At 47.5% G+C, this 20,566-nt stretch overlaps 1 protein-coding gene across 1 annotated transcript in view; it reads right to left on the minus strand.

Annotated features, from left to right (window-relative positions):
• The window catches only part of POU2F2 (POU class 2 homeobox 2), a gene marked incomplete at its 5' end in the record, with an annotated part of 55,517 nt that extends 37,559 nt beyond the window's left edge, over window positions 1-17,958 (minus strand). Inside the window, 6 exons of the mRNA XM_086947912.1 lie at window positions 6,157-6,305; window positions 8,819-8,960; window positions 9,160-9,321; window positions 10,730-10,821; window positions 13,872-13,977; window positions 17,770-17,958. Of these exons, the coding sequence (XP_086804038.1) occupies window positions 6,157-6,305; window positions 8,819-8,960; window positions 9,160-9,321; window positions 10,730-10,821; window positions 13,872-13,977; window positions 17,770-17,958 (840 nt within the window). The remainder of the gene's footprint in view (window positions 1-6,156; window positions 6,306-8,818; window positions 8,961-9,159; window positions 9,322-10,729; window positions 10,822-13,871; window positions 13,978-17,769) is intronic.
• Window positions 17,959-20,566: the final 2,608 nt, after the last annotated feature.

Consider the following 20,566-nt stretch of genomic DNA (forward strand, 5'->3'; position numbering starts at 1 on the left):
CGGTGATGGTTCCGCATGCAGTCGATACTCTTTTGAATCGAACGAAAACTCAGCACTTGACGAGTGCGAGGTTATCTGGGTACGAATTGACGCTCTTGGCAAGCCACATTCAGATAAAGCGTTGTAATGTCCTAAATCCGGCAACTTTGTTACCAATTAGTGCAGAGTCAGATGAAGTAGCAGAACATGACTGTTACTTGCGGACAGAGGAGGAAACAAAAGGTCGAATGGACCTTAAAAACACCCCATTGGAAGACCCAGAGGGCACTCTGTATGTGGATGGGTCATGTTTTAAATTGCCGAATGGCGATGTGACTACTGCTTATGCTGTTGTAACGTTGAATACTGTTGTTGAGACTGCGAGATTGAATCAGAATTCTGCCCAAGCTGCAGAGCTGATTGCTCTTACTAGAGCATGTGTATTAGCAAAAGGGAAACGTGTGAATGTGTACACCGATAGTCAGTACGCTTTCGGTGTAGCGCATAGCTTTGGACGGTTGTGGCGAGAGCGTGGTTTCTTCACGTCGCATGGCACGAAAATACAGCATGGCCAGCTTGTGAACGATCTTTTGGATGCATTGACTTTGCCTGCTCAAGTTGCAATTGTTAAGTGTAGTGCGCATCGTAAAGTGACGGATGATGTTGGTCGTGGTAATGCGTTTGCAGATGAGATTGCTAAGGAGACTGCCCGGAACCTTAGCACTCGAATGTATGTGACGAGTTCGGTTAGGTGGCCTACAGAATCGAGTATGTGTGAAGATACCATAGAGAGTGTGAAAGCAATACAGAATGAGGCCACTGATACTGAAAAGATGAAGTGGAAAGAAAGTACGGGAAGGTTGGATGTGAATGGTTGCTGGATTGATTTGTCAGATCAGAAAAGATGGATGTTGCCTGATGCGTATGTACTGGCCGTTGTGACAATGGCACACGGGTTAGCACATATTAGCGCGAAAGGTATTTGTAAGTTGCTGGCTGCTGTGTGGAAGAATGATGGCATTACGAAATGTGCTGAACGTTTGGTGAAGAATTGTATGGTGTGTATAATGTACAATCCTGGCAAAGGAACCCCAACTCCCCCTGGCAGTTTTGCTCCTCCTTCGTATCCCTTTGAGGTGATCCAATTGGACTTCATCCATATGGAGCGATGCAATAACCTGAAATACGTTTTGGTTGTGGTTTGCGCATTCTCCCGATGGATCGAGGCCTATCCCCTCAAAGACAATACTGCTTTGTCTACTGCGAAAATTCTACTGAAGGAATACTTTCCTCGGTATGGAATGCCTAGAGTCGTGTGGTCAGATAACGGAAGTGAGTTTGTTGGAAGTGTGATGAAGAGTGTGTGTAAGGGCCTTGGAATTAATCAGAAATTCCATAGCGCCAATCATCCCCAGTCAGCTGGATTGGTTGAAGGGTACAATGGCACCCTTAAACTAAAGCTAGCGAAGATTCAGGCTACGACTGGACTTTCGTGGCCTGACGCTTTGCCTCTAGCATTACTGTCAACTAGGGCGACTGTACACTCCCGAATAGGGCTTAGCCCCTATGAAATAGTGTTCGGCCGTCCTGCGAATGTGTGGGGGGTTCCTAGGCCAGGAATATTCGTTGATCTTGAGTATCCGATGTTGATTGACTACTTACATGACTTGACTGCTAAACTGAGGTTAATTCATCAACAGGTTTACGACGCCTTGCCGACGCAGACGGAGGGTCCAGGCCACCAGCTCCAGCCCGGGGATTGGGTGGTTACCCGTAACTTCTCACGCAAGAACAATCTGGACCCCCGCTTCACCGGACCTTACCAGGTGCTCCTGGCCACGAGGACTGCCGTTCGTCTTGAGGGGCGGAAGAATTGGGTACATGCTACCCATTGTAAGCGAGTCCCCATTCCTTTGCCGGCAGACCCGTGGGTGAGGAAAGGCATTGCGTCAATAGAAACAGAAACATTGCCGGCGTTTGTACCTTTTAGCGACGCACAGCTTGTTGGAGAACCCTCAGCGCAGCAGAAAGCCACTGTTGAACACTTGTCAGCAAAAGACTCAAGACCAGATCAACCAACTGATCAGCAGGACGCTGTCTCTTCAACGGATCCTTTGTTCGACGAGCAGACACGTCCCGGGAAACATCGATATTCTTTGCGATCTCACACTAAGGACAAATAAAAATATTTTTGCTTTGCTGAAATTGATAACTGCAATATCCTCGTTTCCCATGATCAATTTTGAACATTCGTATCATTGAAACTTGTTTTGTACATATATCAAGCTTCTTCCTTGTATCTTTTTCCTTCCACAGCTGAGAAATATTGTGCTAAATATATACATATTGTGTATTGAGGGCCGTAGGGCCGCGCGCGTACTTCCTTCTGGACAGTAGGTCTTGACGCTAGGTTAAAGGCCGTCGGTTCCTAGGAACTCCTGGGGATTGACTATTGCTGCACAGAACGAAGTGCGTCAAGAAACGTTGCGGACGGTCGTAGGGAAATGGCATTTTCGAAGCTGAATGATTTGGAAGGAACTCAGGCGTACAGAGTCAAGCTGCAGAAACTCAGTCGTACTAAATGTTTTGTATTCCAATTGTTTGTATTGTTTTTGACTGCTTCTGCATTTTTGGCGGGTGGGGTGTATTACACTATGTCTTACTTCTTACTTGCTACCCCTACTCCTACTCCTTACCCTAACCTTACTTCTACTACCACTACTGCTTCTCCTCATTCCTTTCATATGTTACCGGAACACGAGCAGGCTAGACGTGTAGAATTCCGCAACAATTCCTTTATTCAGCTCCTCCATCAGCATCAGTTAGTGGTTAACACTACTAATTGTTGGGTGTGTGGGTTGATGCCACATACTACGGGTAAGGGAATTCCATATCTGGTGTTACCGTATAGTTCCCAAGGGTCAGCTCGAGCATTCCAAACAATGTTTCGAAGCGCACTGGGTTTCCACCCCACTCAAGAACAACGTTCCCCCAACTCTGGTCCTACCTCGTATCAGAGGCTGCTATCGATGGCAATAGAGGATATGGAAGATGAGATCCATGATCCTTTTCTTATCCCTAAAGAAGAGGTACAAGCCTATAGGGTCCTAAGTAGAGGGGAATATAGTATGTTCACTAATGAAAAGCAGCTTAAAAGCTCGCCTCCAATATGGGTCGTACCCCACACTGGTAATCTTTGTCTTGTGGGTCGTGGTTCGCACGCCTCACTTGGAGCAAGTGCTTGCACTGAAAGTTACGTTCTGCCAATGTTCCCGTCCCCTGTGTTTCTGGCTGCCAAGGGTACATACTTTATCTGTCATGATCGTGCATACACATGGTTGCCCGCAGACTTCATGGGCTCATGTTTCATTGCAAATCTGTTGCCTCCGACGTTCACTGTAGATGCCGATTATCATAAGACTAGAGTTGTACGAGGCGTAATTAGCGAAGAGGATACTGCCGGTCAAGAGGCAGGAGACTTTTTCAAGGGTTTCCTCCCGTTTTGGGGACCTATGGTTAATAGTAGGAACCTGAGACATTTGACTCGAGTGGTAGAATCGACAGCTAATATTACTGCCAGTGCCCTTGGTAATATCACCACAGAACTTCAGGCGGAGAGACTTATGACGTTACAAAACCGTATGGTTTTAGATGTCGTCTTGGCAGATCGCGGTGGGGTATGTAAAGTGATCCATTCGAGCTGTTGCATTTTCATTCCAGATAATGCTCCTACTGTCTATCAAGCCATCTCGAAGTTGCATAAGATCTCCGAATCCATACACGTGGATGTAGGGGATTGGACACTACTTGGATGGTTTTGGGGCCTGGTATCGACTTGGGGTTGGAAGATTCTGACGATCATCGGGGTCGTGGTAGTGTTCCTGTTCACGTGTTGCCTTTGTGTGCAGTGTGGTCCTGCCTTATGTGGCCTCTGTGCTACAACGTGTATGAGACAACCATCTGTTACCAAGGGGACTCGGTTGGACAGAGCTATGCTACAACGACATCTTGATGGTCTGATGAATATCGAATATGATTCCGACTAGTGCTTGCCTACATGAGGGCAAAAGGAGCGTCTGAGGTTCCGTGACAATTGTAAGTGGTGTTTTCGACTCGCACGAATATGGTCGAGTCTGGTATCTATGAACCGCAAATGACGAGTTTAGTAAGTGTGCGCAGTTTCGCTGTGCTAACTTAAACCGTTCGTTTGTTACGTGGGCTTTTCATCTGTACCCACGGGTTCCATCTTAGATACGGCATCCATTTTGTCTCTTGCCCTCAAGTAGTCAGCGAACGGACGCTGTCCGCTTCGCGACCCTGGGACTCCCAAGATATTTGCGGAAGACACATGTTCTTTGAAAGTGTCTTTATGACGAGGGGGTTGCTGCTGTAAGGCAGATGGCGCCGCTCGAGGCTCATCTTGCCGCACGGACTTATTGTCTCAGCCGTGCATCTCATTAGGCACGTCCCTTTGATGCCTGTATCTCGTGCTTCTCGATACCTCCCCTTTTACACCCTTTCCGATCTCCCCACTGTCTCCGTCTTCCTCTGCACCTGTCTTCGTTCCTATTTCGATCTACTTTATTGCTGATTGGAATTTGCTAATGGTGGGAAGATGGGTTTTTACAGTTGGGAACCGCCAAATGTTTCCGCACTTATGTTCCGGACCTTATGTGTTTCAAAGTGACCAAAGCGACCCCTCTGAGAGCTAAATGTGGGAACCGGGTTGTAAACTATTGTGTATCATGTTATCCTATGGGTAAAAACTGTATAAAAGGAGCGATCCACAAAACCAATTTGAAGCAGTCTCCCCGAACTACACTCGATGTACTTCCTGTGACTTCTGTGTTCCCTGCAGTAAATAAACCTTGACTCTTTGACGCCGAAGGAAGTGTCCCGTGTCTCTGTGACTTGTACGCCGGAGCAGGTTACCCACGAAGGTTTCAGGTGTTGTGCCCTGGCACCGCTGGGTCCAAAAGAACCCAGTCCTTCAACAGGAGGGCCTCTACTCTAGAAGGATAAGTGCAGCTGGGCTTCAAGGATATCACAGGAGAGCCTCTACTCTAGAAGAATACGTGCAGCTGGGCTTCAAGGATATCACAGGAGAGCCTCTACTCTAGAAGGATAAGTGCAGCTGGGCTTCAAGGATATCACAGGAGAGCCTCTACTCTAGAAGAATACGTGCAGCTGGGCTTCAAGGATATCACAGGAGAGCCTCTACTCTAGAAGGATAAGTGTGGCTGGGCTCAAGGATATCACAGGAGGGCCTCTACTCTAGAAGGATAAATGCAGCTGGGCTTCAAGGATATCACAGGAGGGCCTCTACTCTAGAAGGATAAATGCAGCTGGGCATCAAGGATATCACAGGAGGGCCTCTACTCTAGAAGGATAAGTGCAGCTGGGCTCCAAGGTTATCCAAGGAGAGCCTCTACTCTAGAAGGATAAGTGCAGCTGGGCTTCAAGGATATCATAGGAGAGCCTCTACTCTAGAAGAATACGTGCAGCTGGGCTTCAAGGATATCACAGGAGAGCCTCTACTCTAGAAGGATAAGTGTGGCTGGGCATCAAGGATATCACAGGAGGGCCTCTACTCTAGAAGGATAAGTGTGGCTGGGCTCAAGGATATCACAGGAGAGCCTCTACTCTAGAAGGATAAGTGCACCTGGGCATCAAGGATATCACAGGAGGGCCTCTACTCTAGAAGGATAAGTGTGGCTGGGCTCAAGGATATCACAGGAGGGCCTCTACTCTAGAAGGATAAGTGCAGCTGGGCTTCAAGGATATCACAGGAGGGCCTCTACTCTAGAAGGATAAGTGCAGCTGGGCTTCAAGGATATCACAGGAGGGCCTCTACTCTAGAAGGATAAGTGCAGCTTGGCTTCAAGGATATCACAGGAGGGCCTCTACTCTGGAAGGATAAATGCAGCTGGGCTTCAAGGATAGCACAGGGGAGCCTCTACTCTGGAAGGATAAGTGCAGCTGGGCTTCAAGGATATCACAGGAGGGCCTCTACTTGAGAAGGATAAGTGCAGTTGGGGTCCAGGGATATCACGGGAGGGCCTCTACTGTAAAGGAACATCGCAAGTTAAGCAGACTTTACACAGGAGAGCTTGCATTTCAGAAAACCCGAGCACATAAGGCTGACGCAGCCCATGGAGTAGATGAAAAACAACTCACTGCAATAAAACTCTTCTCTAAGGCGTATCGCACGTTGGTCTCGATGCTTGTCCGCTTCTTGCGCCGCCGTCCGGGGAGGCCATCAAACCCCATGCTTGGGCTGTTCATTTGATTAGGGCTTGGCAGCGTAGTGTCTACAGACATGGTCTCTGTGGTGCCACCGGTCATCAGAGGGAGGGTTGCGAGAGTATTCATGAACAAGAGAGATGAAACAAGAGGAGATGCAGGCGGTAGAAGACAAACAATGATAGGAGATGTAAGTAATGGTGGCAACAGGAAAAATGTGAGAAGGTGGAGCGGGAGTAACATAGTAGACAAAAGCAGCAGATATTGAGATACAAATAGAGAAGTGGCAGATGGCCAGAAAGAGATAGTGCAGTGAGCGAGGATGGGAACACAGCATTTGGAAAATAGCCCAAGTGAGGTAGGAGAAGCAGAGAAGAATCGAAGATGGAAACAAAATGAAAGTGAAATAGGAGAAAACGGGTAGAAAGAGGTAGAAGTAACAGAGGTGAAAAGCAAATGGGTTGGAGAGATAGTGTGAAAAGTAAGGCAGGAGAAAAAACCAAGATAGGTTGATAGCATGAAACATGAAGGTAGAAGCAAGTAGAATGAGTGAAAGAAAGAGGCAATATATATAGAATAGGGCGGACCAATTTAAAGGAGATGACATTTTGGGAAGGACGTTTGGGATTAGAAATATGTAGTGAGGGAGGGAGAGAGTTATGGATGGAAGAGGGAAGGCGTGAATAAATGAAGTGAGGGTGGGAGCAAAGAATGAAGTAATTCCCAAATGTAAATTAAAAGTGAGTGAACATCAACAGGAAAGCAAAGGATTGTAGCAGGTAAATTAGCAGTGAGAATGAAGATTAATTATGGATAAAGTGATTGGGAAAGAGAAAGTAAAGAAAAAAGTAAAAACAGAACTATTGTTAAAACAGCATATTCATGCACAAGTCTTCCTTGTAAAACACACTGCCTGTCTCCTAACTCTGCTGATAAAGAGGGAACTGTAATTGAACAGTAATGTTTGTTTTGAGAGATTGTGTGTGATTGGATAGGAGGAGCCTGATGACGTGGACACAAGCACGTCTGTGACATGATGGGCCCACTGAGGAGACGCACTACTGCGGTCTTCACCAGACACTAATCAATCCCAATCTGACATCATTAACTTAAATAAAGGGGATGGTGGTATCTCCAATGGGGGATCAATTAATCACAGACAGAATATGTCTCCAGTGGGGAATCAAAGAGTCATGGACAGCAAAAATGATGGGGAGAGATACTTCCAATGGGAGAATAATGACTTCTGATTAAGAAATCTTCATGAGACAATGAATTAATCGTGGAGATCACATGGGACGTCATTGGATCATGGACAGGTGATGTCTCAATGGGAGATCAAAGAATCATGGACAGGAAAAGTCATAGACAAGAGATATCTGTAACAGTAGATAAATAAATAACGGCTAGGAGAAGCCGCAAATGGGAGATCAGTGACTCATGAGCAGGCGATATCGCCAATGGCAGAAGAGTGAATCGCTGAATTGAGGTTTGTCCAATGGGAGCTCAGTGAATCGTCGCCAGGAGATGTCTCCAGTGGGAAAAGAATGAATCATGGGGAGGAGATGTCTCCAGTGGGAAAAGAATGAATCACGGCAAGACAATATCTCCAAAGGGAGATAAGTGAATCATGGACAGGAGACGTTTTCAACAGAAGATCAAAGAACCTTAGAGAGGAGATGTCTAACAATTGAAAACAACAATTCATGGAGAGGAGATATCTCTCGTGGGGAAGGAATGAACCAAGAATAGCCGATGTCTCCAACGGTAGATGACTGATTCATGGAGAGGAGATATCTCTACTGGGGAAAGAATGAACCAAGGATAGGCGATGTCTCCAATGGGAGATGACTGATTCATGGAGAGGAGATATCTCTTGTGGAGAAAGAATGAACCGATGATAGGGGATGTCTTCGATGGGAGATGGCTGATTAATGGAGAGGAGATATCTCTAGTGAGGAAAGAATGAACCAATGATAGGCGATGTCTCCATTGGGAGATGACTGATTCACGGAGAGGAAATGTCTGGCTCACTCGAGACTTTTTGCATTACTGTCACAAATCTTTAACTAATTCTCAGGGTGGGCACAGAGGGGAGGAGATTAGACTTCTCTGCAGATGTGTAGGGCCTTGGCTTACATGCTCAGGTTGCAGCAATAGTGACTGTGTCCATATGGGTGGGTTTGGAAGGTACTAGTCAAGGGAGAGATAGCTGGCCTGGAGAGGATTGGCAGACACCCATCAGAATGAGAGATGCTATGGTCGTTTAATCAGGAGTTTGACAGGATCACATGAGAAGGGGTGGGCAACAGATGATGAGAAGCAAAAGAGTGGGATTGTCCCAGGAGAGGGTGATCTTGTCCTGGGTTTGTGGGTTAGGACAAGGACCAAATAATGGGGGAAAGTGATCTTGAGGGGCTTAGTGGGAATAAGAAACAAAGGAGCAGTCAGGAGCTGTTCATTATGGACAGGATGGAGGATATCACAAGGCAGTGTGGGAAGGAAACTAAGAGCAGACATTCGATGCTGTATAGAGATGCAGGAGCCAGTCAGAAAGGGTCTTCCAGGCTGGGGTGCAGAAACCAAAAGTGCTCACCTGCGTCGTTCAGCCATTTCTCCAGCAGCGGCTTCAGCTTGCACATGTTCTTGAAGCTGAGGTTCAGTGCCTCAAAGCGTGATATGGTGGTCTGGCTGAAGTCATTTCCGTACAGCTTCCCCATGGCTAGTCCAACATCACCCTAGAGGAAAAACACATAGCATTTAACCCCAGTGTGTTGCCAGCTGAAGACTTTTTTCGACAAATCATCAAATTGCTGGCCAATTGAGAGCTCTGTACTAGAGTTCAGGGCTGAGCTGGCCTATATGGGTGGATCTGCTTATAGTTGGTTCTGGTTGAAATGTAGTAAATGACTGGTTAGCGCCAGAGAGTTCCTTCACCTGAGTAAAGCCCAGCTTGATTCTTCGCTGCTTGAAGGTCCTGGCGAACTGCTCCAGTTCCTCGAGGTCACTCGGCTCCTCCGGGTGGGACGCCGTCTCTAAACATTTGGTACTTTGGGAGTGTGAGAGGTGGGATTCGGGGAGACCGGGTCGGGTCACTGCCTGGAAGGATTGCATAGAAAAAACGAACATCAGTGTGAGAGACCACAGGAACATGGGAAACCCCCAAAACACAGCATTGCTAAAATAAATCCCCAAGAAGGTATGACACCCAAAGCTTGAAACCATAGAAACAGAGCAGGCTAATTGCAGAGGACAGCAAAAACAGCATTCCTCAAAACAGACATCCAGAAGCCATGCCATGGATATAATGTACTAAAAGATGCACAGATAAAATGCAAGAGTTTAAAAACATATCTGCAATTCCTTAAACATTTAGAGAATAAAAGACCCCCAGGCCCGGCACCTTCATACACAATTTAAGGAACTCAATAACACACCACCCAAAATACAAGGCTAGAAGAAAATGCAGATCAAGAAAAAAGAAACACAGTGCCCTGATAAAAAACAACCCCTCATAAATCGTAGCATCAAAGACAACATCCAAAAAACGATCTGTGAGAAACAGAAGAATAAAAAACAGAATCCCAAGCTCAGAACTGTAAAAACTTGCAGCACAAAAAACACAAGTCAACTGTAAGAAGTAAAGTTCAATAACAATCAGAAAATGTAGGTACCAGAAAGCGACCTGGAACTACAGAACTGCAAAGCCAAAGCTTCCCTAAAGAACTGCAAAAATATAACAATCTCAGAACACAAGAACTGAAAAATGAGTTTGCAAAGGACAGGTCCTCTAAGGAACAACACCTAGAAACACTGCAACTTAAAAACATAAAACCACATAAACATAAATCCACACAAAAACCTAGTAACTATCGAAAGTCAGAAGATTTAAGCCCATTAAAGGTAAAGCCCATACAGCTCAGAACCTAAAAACAAAGTTCTTCTAAAAAGACACTCAATAAATTCAGATTTGCTAAACTTCAGCTGCACCAAAACGTAGACTGACAAAACAAAAATAAAACCATGAAAACAAGTGATTTCAGAATGCATAAACCTTTAAAAAGTTGTAGCTCCTAAGGAAAACCCAAAGAACAAAATCCTACGGAATGCCCCTAAAACACATTATCCCTAAAAAATAGAGTTACCCAAAAATAAGCAATTAAAAAACACAAAAACCTGAAAAACAGGACCGCCAAAGCAAAGTCCCACAAAACAGAACAAGCTGAAAATCTAAAAGCCACAACACAACAGATTCTTGAAAGTCAATACTCCTAAAATTACTGCACCCTGAAAACAGGGTTACCTAAAAAGGATCTCAGGAAGCAGAATGTGACCACAATGTTAACTTTAACCGTAACACTGTGAAACCTCAGCATCCCAAAAAACCCACCATGAAAGTCATAGAACCTTCAGACCTCATCAATCTGAAGAGAAAGAAAACACACCTCAAAAACTAACAAGAATGTCTCTCAGGATGTGGGGTGTCCCCTTCCTCATGGATACTGACCTGTGCAGGGAGGCCTGCCCTGGGCTGTGCCTGAAGAAGTCCCCCCTGGCTCTGCTGAGGTAGCTGAAATAGATTTGGTGTCGAGAGCAAGCCTGCCAAGGGAGATAAAAAGGGAAGTAGAAGTCAAGTGTGAGTTTACATGTCCTCATGTTGGACTTTACCCTTGAAGGACACTTTCCAACACTGTGCGCCACGCATGCGGCCAGCCACCCACCACAAGTGACCACTTGAGAACAAGAATGTTGCCCTCCAGGGAATCCAAACCTTCTGTGCCACTAGTGCTGTAGGATTCCTCAGGCCTTGAGGTTCCTGTTGGAAAATACATTATTCTAAACATAATTTGGGCCCGATTCACAAAGGTAAACTGAGACGAAAGTATTCTGTATTCATAAAGGGCATATACAAGTGGTAAAGTTAGACTTATGTCTCAGCTTAACTTAAGTTTTAGTCACAGCGCCATCACCACGGAAGGTGACAGAAAACCCACATCTGTCCGCAGTTCCTGTCAGATTGCACAAGTTCTGCCCTGAGCTGGCCTGGAGACCTAAAGCCTGCCAAAAATGTCCAACTAAAGCCCCGGTGCAGGACGTCCCGACTGGAATGGTTCTGCCCAGAAAGAGCATTGAATCCTAAGCTGTTTCTATTTGAAGGAACCTGATTCACAAAGGGAAACGTACACCTTTGTGTACGTTTATGATTGTTTGCTATTCACAAAGGGATTTACGAGTAGTATCTTTACCAGTGCAGAGTCCCGGCACCTAATGTGTGGATACTCTGTTCTCCTAAAGAAGCTACTCGTAAATCCCTTTGTGTTTAGCAAACAATCAAAAACTTACACAAAAGTGTGCGTTTACCTTTGTGATTCAGGCCCACAAAGCAGTGCTTTTAGTACCCCCCTACCTCCCGCTCCTCTGTAGCGACACGCACAGTACTATCACCCCTAGCTTTTGAACGGCAAGCTCTACCTTCCTGGCCACGCATGCAGTGTAGTCTCACTCCCATCAGATGCGGAAGTTGTGAGATATGCGCTATTTATTTCCTATTACTCTTAAGGTTCAGCATCGGCAGTTACATATTTGGGGTCTTGATAAACATGGGGCATTTCTGCTTCTTCTCTGAGTGGGTTTGAGTTCCTGATCCAGCTAGAGGGCACCTGAGCCACATTTCATGAATTCAGGAGGAAGAACAAGGTGGGTGGGTCATTCGTGTTTCTTGCCCTGAATTGTGCCCTCAGAGCTACAGTGGGCATGGCGGACATTGAAAGGTTAAATTTACTATTCTAACTCCTGTCCTTTGGGGAAAGAGCAACTCTCCCCCAAAATCTGCAGGAGGCTTGTTAACTATTCTAACTCCAGTCCTAGAATATTTTGGAGAAAGTTGTAAGTTCCCCAAGCATTTTTAGGAAGGGTTGAAAAGTACTAATTTTGAATAAATGAATGACTTTTAGAGCGCAGCGATTAACCAAAGACGTCTTGGCGCTATGAGATTAGGAGCAGTGAAGCAATTTCCTAAATACGGAAAGAGAGGCAGCTGCCTTCAGACTATAAGTGAGTCTATTCCAGTGCAGCGCTGTAGACCTGAAAAAACGTCTTCTACCCCAAGATGATCATTTGAACGATGACACCACTAAGTGCATAGCAGAGCTAGAACGGAGAGTCCTGCTCGGCATCTGAGGTTCTTCCTAAAGTAACTGTGGCCTGTTCATGCTGCGTCTTATAGGCCGCGCACAGGGCTTGAATGATAACACTGTGTTTGACTGGCAACCAGTGTAATTGACTAATAGCCGCTTTCACTGAGTGGAATTTAGGGATTTTTAGAAGGAAAAGCGTGGCAGCATTTTGAAGGGTTCCTTCTTCTGGAAGGGTAGCCATCTCAAATTGGATGAGAAGCAATTTTCTCCAATTCAGGGTAGGGAAGACTGAGATTATACTTCGGAGAGGCACCTTTGCTGTGGACACCAGAGTGGTGGCCAGTGGACCTTGGTGCCCCCCACCCCAAGACCCTTGTTAAGAAGCTAGGCATCCGCCTAGATCAGGCTTTGACCTTGAAGGAGCATGTTGCTTATACTGCAGGCTCCTGCTTCCACGTGCTGGGTTTATTACGGCGAGTTTTTCCCCTTCTCCCAGATTCTATGCGTAAAACCCTTATTCAGACAATGGTATTAAGCCGCTTACACTACTGCAACGTGCTCCTGGTCTCAGCCAACGAGTCCTTGTTATGCAGATTGCAGGTGGGTCAAAACACCGCAACGCTCCTTGTCCTGAATTCCCCCCTGAAAACGGCCTCCCTCCCTCTCCTCCAACAGCTCGATTGGCTTCCGGTGCGCAAGTGGATTAAGTTCAAAATCTGATGCACCGTTCATAAGGGCTTGTACAACAATGGCCCCTCCTAGCTCGCTGAGAAATGTAATCATTATGTTCCCTCAAGGACTCTTTTTCAGGACCCAAATCTCTTCTCTTGGTCCCCGGGTCAGAAAATCAAGGTTGGGTAGGAAAGCTTTTTCCTCTCTTGCTCCCTTCTATTGGAATCAGCCCCCCATCCATCTGAGACAATGTTCTGACTATCTTCAATTCAGAAATATTCTTAAGACCGCTGTATTCTAATATTGACCGTCAGCCTCCCTGCAGCACTGTTCGAAACGCAGAGATACCACTTTGGGGGTGATTTAGGCACTATATAAAACCTATAAATAATAAATCCTCAATTTGTTTATAAAAGGTTTTTACAGCAAAATGTTTTCACATTTGGAATCATCAATTCAACATTTATCAAAGCTATTTAGAATTTAATGTTGCTTTCCAGTGAATTAAAATCACCAACCACAACTAGGGGAGTGATGAAGCAAGGAAGCCATGAGCCCTAATGCAAGCAAGGAAAATGCCCCCCGCAACTAGCTGGGTACTAAAAGAAAGCCACTGCCCCGGTGCCACTGCATCTGCCGCACAGTTTATAGCTATGCCCCTTCCACCAGGACTTAAATATACATCGAAGAAAAAGACAATACATTCTGTACTGAAACCAAAAGTTCCTGGTTAAAAAGTCACATGTTCCCGAACCCGCTCGGAGGGGGCAGGGGGTCCTTCTTTGATATACTCTACATCAAGGGAGCGTTCCATGAAGGGGTACAGACCGATGCCCTTACCTTGCTGTCCTTGCTGGGCCTGCGGCAGCAGGAACTGGGCCTGCGACTGGAGGTGGTGCCCGGGCACCAGCACCAACTGCTGCAGCTGAAGCAGCTGCTGGATGTCCTGGAAGAGAGAATAGCGGTTAGAAGCACATCTAGGAAGGACCAGGCACTGCCCCTGCTCTCGGGGGCCCCTAGACTCCAAGTAAAAACCACTCTCAAACTTCAGGGTACAACATAAAGCAAATTACCACCACTGTGTGAAGCTGGGAGCTGATATGTCCCTCCGCTTTGCCCACCCCAGCGGGGCCCCGTGGCCCGTGACCACTGCTGCAGGCTAGCAGAGACAGAGGTGTTGTGCATAAAGGTGCTATGCACGTGTTCGTCTCATTCGGAGTTCAGCATTAAACGTAAAACCTTTCCCAATAGCCAGCAATACTCCGAATCTACCATGAAACGTTCACACTCTGTATATACACCTGCAGTACCCATGATTGGCCACACGAGGTCCTCACAGCGCCAGGAATCAGCAGTTCGAGGGCGTAATGCGTTCCAGCTCAATACAGTCCGCACTCCCCCTGCTGGGCCCTTTGTGCAGTGCTCTGCATTTAGGGACGTTCCCTATGAGGTGAGACTGCGCCTGGAGAGGGGGGTGTTGCATCTCTGCCTTTTTAGCCCCGCAGAGCTCTAAGGCTCAGGATTACTAACTCTTTGCTCCAGGTTTACATTACTTTTTTAATGCAAACATGACGCAATGTGTTAAACTGAGATTTAGTAGCCGGCGCCCAGCAGGGTTTGCGTTGGAAAGTTTCCCAAAGTAACACAAAGTTGAGCTGTGCGCTGCTTCGCATTACTGCGCATCAAAGGTGCGTTTCATGGGGGGTACATGGGCGTTCCCATGCACCCGCCCATGGGTTTTGATGCAAACTCCTTTCTATAAACATTTGTCGATAGGGATTTGCATCAAAGCCTTACACCTCCTTCTAAGCAGGCCCAAGGAGGAGAAAGGTGTTCCTTTCTTCTCGTTGTTTGTACTCTGCATGTGGGCCGCGCTGCACAGAACACCTACAAAGCAGGAAGAGTGTTAAAGGATGGTTTTGGACTGGATTCCCTTCTATTACAAAAAATACTCACTACAGAACGCACCCGCCCTTGGGTTTTGGTGCTATGGTGTGTGCGTCAGCGCAGGAAGAGAGGAAAACACAGAGGTGGACGCGCCCAAGAAATCACGGGATAGGCCGAGCCAGCGCCGAGCCAGTGCCGAGCCAGTGCCGAGCCAGTGCCGAGCCAGCGCCGAGCCAGTGCCGAGCCAGCGCCGAGCCAGCGCTGAGCCAGTGCCGAGTCAGCGCCGACCCAGTGCCGACCCAGTGCCGAGCCAGCGCCGAGCCAGCGCCGAGCCAGTGCCGAGCCAGGCATCCAGAGTGGCTCTAAGAGCCAAGTGCGAGCCGAGCCCAGAAAGAAATCAGCATAGGAACCATATAAATTTAACTCACAGCGTCCAGCTCCAGAAACACTGAACAATAATGAGCAGGGCAGGCTGATTATAAGGTAATTACACAGCCCTCTCCCTGGGCATTGGGTGGGGGGGGGGCAGTGAGTCTATCAAATTGCTTGCCCTGCTGCTGTGCTAATCTGCTAAAAGGGAGTGCGAGCAGGCTGCTGGTAAAGTAATTTACACAGCCCTCCTCCTGGGGCATCAGCCTGGGGGTCCAAGAGGTGCTAAAAGGCAGTGCCTTCCTTTACGTGGGGATTGTTTCCACAGTTCCAACACAATTCTGCTTTTTACAGCCTGGGAAAACCAACATTCCGTTACAACTTTAAAAACGCCATCATGTACGCTGTCTTTTAAAGAGACGCGCTAAAAGGCGGTACATTTGATATTTTTAGAGTTTTAGTCCTAAGCTGCTTTTTACAGCCTGTGAAAACCAACATTTCTAGTTCGTCTTCTCTCTTTTATGCTGTTTTGTATAGCGCACAATGAACCCAAAGGTATTGGGGTGCTTTACATGAGCATCAGTAACATCACACAAGGTCCCATAAAGTTTTTTTAGCCACGGGGAGATTAAGTGATTTGCCCAGAGTCGCAAACGTCCAAACCTGGTTCCCCAGGTACAAAGTCTGCAGTTCTGGCCATAACACCACATCCACCCACCCAAAAACTCCAGCACGGATGCACTATCTTTGAGACAGATGTTCTGAAAGGCAGTGCATTTGTGTTGGTGTTTTTAGAGCTGTAACACAATGCTGCTTTTCACCACTAATGAAAACCAACATTCTGTTCCACCTTTAAAAAGCACCAACATGGGCGCATTGGCTGTTGGTATAAGATGCCAATAGACAGCGCGTCAGTGTGTGTGTTGCTTGACTCAGGGTGGACGGGAGGAGTCGGGGCTCAGATCGTGTTGAGCTCGAGGGTCTATGGGGACCCCGAGCCAGAGCCAAGCTCGAGCCTTGCCCACCTCTGGGAAACAGTTCCATATCTTAGTAGATATTGCGGTATTCTGCTCTCTCGTCTTCAAGCAGTGCATCACAACGTTAGTTACTGCGCTGCGTTGAGTGCATTTTTGGTCAATCTGGCCCTGGGTGTCTAGGGCAGTGCACTTCATACCCATGCAGTGCACGGTCGAGAGACAGCACTTCTTACCCATGCAGTGCACGGTCGAGAGACAGCACTTCTTACCTGTGCAGTGCATGGTCGAGAGACAGCACTTCTTACCTGTGCAGTGCACGGTCAAGAGGCAGCACTTCTTACCCATGCAGTGCACGGTCGAGAGACAGCACTTCTTACCTGTGCAGTGCATGGTCGAGAGACAGCACTTCTTACCTGTGCAGTGCACGGTCGAGAGGCAGCACTTCTTACCCATGCAGTGCACGGTCGAGAGACAGCACTTCTTACCTGTGCAGTGCACGGTCGAGAGACAGCACTTCCTACCTGTGCAGTGCACGGTCGAGAGGCAGCACTTCTTACCCATGCAGTGCACGGTCGAGAGGCAGCACATCAAGCCTGTGCAGTGCACGGTCAAGAGGCAGCACTTCTTACCCATGCAGTGCACGGTCGAGAGACAGCACTTCTTACCTGTGCAGTGCACGGTCGAGAGACAGCACTTCCTACCTGTGCAGTGCACGGTCGAGAGGCAGCACTTCTTACCCATGCAGTGCACGGTCGAGAGACAGCACTTCTTACCTGTGCAGTGCATGGTCGAGAGACAGCACTTCTTACCTGTGCAGTGCATGGTCGAGAGACAGCACTTCCTACCTGTGCAGTGCACGGTCGAGAGACAGCACTTCCTACCTGTGCAGTGCGCGGTCGAGAGGCAGCACTTCTTACATGTGCAGTGCACGGTCGAGCGGCAGCACTTCTTACATGTGCAGTGCACGGCCGAGCGGCAGCACTTCTTACCTGTGCAGTGCACGGTCGAGAGACAGCACTTCTTACCCATGCAGTGCACGGTCGAGCGGCAGCACTTCTTACATGTGCAGTGCACGGTCGAGCGGCAGCACTTCTTACATGTGCAGTGCACGGTCGAGCGGCAGCACTTCTTACCTGTGCAGTGCACTGTTGCAAGACAGCACATCAAGCCTGTGCAAGGAAGGCGGCTAAGGCTCAAAATGGTCTGCCTGAGAAGGAGTTGCATTGCTGCCAAGTTTTCAGTTGGTCTATGTGTGACATTTCTATATTTTCAGGGTGCTTATGTCTGGCACTTCAATGATCTGCAGTGACTGGGATAGGCCTGGGACAGTGCTAGCCTTACCTGTGCAGTGAGCTGGGGCTGAGCCTTACCTGCCTCCCCTCTCCCTCTGTCCGTCCCAGGACAGTGTTTGCCTTACCTGTGCAGTGAGTTGGGGCAGAGCCTTACCATTCCCCCCTCCCCCTCTGTGCAGTGAATGGGAGGTCCCCGGGCCGCGCCCGCCTTACCTGTGCAGTGAGCTGGATGGGCTGAGACAGTGCAAGCTGATGGGGTTGCTGCTGGCCGCCGGACTGGTCGGCCCCGGCCTGCTGGGAAGCGGCGGCTGCGGCGTTAGACTGCTGGACAGCAGCAGCAAGCAGGTGTGCCTGGGCCTGCTGCAGGAGCAGCTGCTGCTGAGCCGGCATCAGGGCAGTAAGCTGCGGCAAGAAGAGAGCGCAAGAGAGGGCAGAGACAGCGTTAGGAGGAGGAAGACAGGGGACAGCCAGGGAGGAGGAAAGGCAAAGCGACAGGCACTGTAGAACCAGAGACAAACAGACCAGAAAGAAGACAGTCCCACAACGGGCAGACACAGGCAGTGGAAGGCAGAGTCGAGCATAAAAGGAAGGTGGAAGAACAGTGGTGGAGGGGCAGACTCGTGGACGTCAGCTGTGACCACTGGCTTACCTCCTGCGACCCCTAGCACTGTGCTTTCAACCCCTGGCCTCAGAGGAAAGTAACAAACTTGCAAAACAATTACTTATTGCTGCATGTAGGGCAGATGCCATTAAAAAAGTGTATCTCAGTGCTTAATTTGAACCAGTAATTTCCGGTGCTCGGCACAATCACTTAATTGTCAGCACCGGGGCTTGTGACAGTCTACCTCATGGTGGCGCTGTCTGCCTATATTAGGTAGAAGCATAACAACAGCTGTTTATTTATTAAATATACATTCCCATTCACTAATACCTGCCACCTGAGCCATTCCTATTGCTTTGGGGGCTGGAATAGTCTGAATTGTCACACTTGTAGGGGGTGATGGTTAATAGTTGTGTTAGTGCTGTCATTGGCAGGGCTGGTGGGAGCAATGGATGATGCAAGCTTCAGCGGCCTCCTGACGAGGGCCCTGGCACTTATATTTTCACAAATTAAGCACTGGTGTATCTGTGTGCTTTCTGCCCCTGATCTCTTGAAGAGACCAAGAAATGTGTGAGAGAGGGAAGCGACAGAGAGAGGAGGCGGAGCGGAAAGACTAGGAGTTGAAAATAACGAAATGAAAGAAGCGAGAGGACACTAAAGAGAGATGGGTGGAAGAGCAGGAGATAAAGACAGGTGTGTGAGAGAGACACAAAGTTAGAGAGGCTCAGAGACAGGTGAGAGTTGTGAGAGAGATATAGACGGTGTGAAAGGGAAGGAAACAGGTGAAAGTGATAGCTGATAAACATATATACAGCTGCAAAGGGACAGCCAGGAGTCAGAGAGAGGGGCGACTGGTGAGAGGGGATGACATTATGAGTGATGTGTTATAGACAGAAACAGATGATGAAGAGATAGTTAAGATAGGATGAGAGGGATGGACAGGTGTGTGAAAATTGATAAAGAGACAGCGGAAGACAACTGAGATGCAGAGGGAGGGAGGTGAGTCTCGTTAAAAAGATAAAATTCAGACATTGACAGGTGGGATAAGTAATGGCAGCTGAGAGAGTGGGACGACAGGTGAGAGAGGAGAAACTACTGAGAAAGAGTCTGTTCAAAGAGTCAAACAGAAGGAGAGACAGAAGGTGGGAGAGACAGTTGAGAGAGGTGAGACAATGATGAGAGAGACTGCTCATAGAGAAGGTAAGACAGGTGTAAAAGAGAAGCACGATTAAAAGACAGATCAGAAAGACAGCTGAGAGAGTTGGGGAGGTGGACAGAAGACAAATGACAGCTGAAAGAAGAAAGACAATTTAGAGAGAAGTGGCAAAGAGACAGGCCTGAATGGGAGACAGAGTGGTTGTACAGTTTAGGGACAGATAGAAACAGGTTACTAAAAACAGCAGAGGGACAGGTGTGAAAGAACAGGTGGAGGTTTGGAAGGGATGGCGTTATCGATGTATCATCGAGAGAGATACAGATAATGAAGAGACAGACAAGGGAGTAAGAGAGGTGGGAGACAGGTGAAAGAGAGTTAAAAAAGCAGAACATGTGAGAAAGTGGACACAGGCGAAGATGAGATATTATATGGAGCTCAGTGATAAAGACAGAGTTTAGATAGAGGAGGAGAAAAGGAAGGGTAAAAAAGAGACAGAAGCGTGTGAGAAAGACAAGTGAGAGAGAAATAAAAAAGAGAGACAGTTGAGAAACGGATGTATGTCATTACAACGCATGCTTTTACAACGCATGCCATTACGACGCAACTTTTACAACGCAAGTCGTTACAACGACTTGCGTTGGGGGGCACTGGATAGTGAATAGTTTAATTTACTATTCTAACTCCAGTCCCCGTGGATAGTAGGGAAGGTGTTGGATAGTAATCAAACTATTCCCTATCCTAGATCGCCCCCCAGCGCAATTCGTTGTAATGACTTGCGTTGTAAAATTTGCGTTGTAATGGTAGTGCGTTGTAAAAGTTGTGATGTAAAGGATGTTTCCCTTGAGAAACCAACAGATGTAGGGAGGCTTACAGTAGGTCAAAGGTCATATCACTTGACTTCCTGTGATGCCAGAGGGGAGTCAGAATGCAAGTGACAGGACTTCAGCTACCCCTAAGAATCGGTGAATCAACATCCATGGATGAGCAATGAAGGCCCGAGAGAGAGGTGGGGTGAGAGAAACAGCAGGAATAGAGGATTGCAGTGTGCTTAATTTAAGCTGGTGCTATCCCGTGCTGGGCACTGGCACTTAATTGTCAACCCCTGCACTTATGATGGTCTGCAACATGGTGGCGCTGTTTATTTAAATTAGAGACAAGCACAACAATTGTTTGTCAGTTCGATGTACCTTAAAAATGAATCTTGCCTGCCCCAAGCCATTCTTATAACGTTGAGGGGCTGGAATAGTCTGAAT

The sequence above is a fragment of the Lissotriton vulgaris genome, unplaced genomic scaffold (genome assembly GCF_964263255.1).
Source record: "Lissotriton vulgaris unplaced genomic scaffold, aLisVul1.2 SCAFFOLD_4251, whole genome shotgun sequence".
NCBI classification, from domain to species: domain Eukaryota; kingdom Metazoa; phylum Chordata; class Amphibia; order Caudata; family Salamandridae; genus Lissotriton; species Lissotriton vulgaris.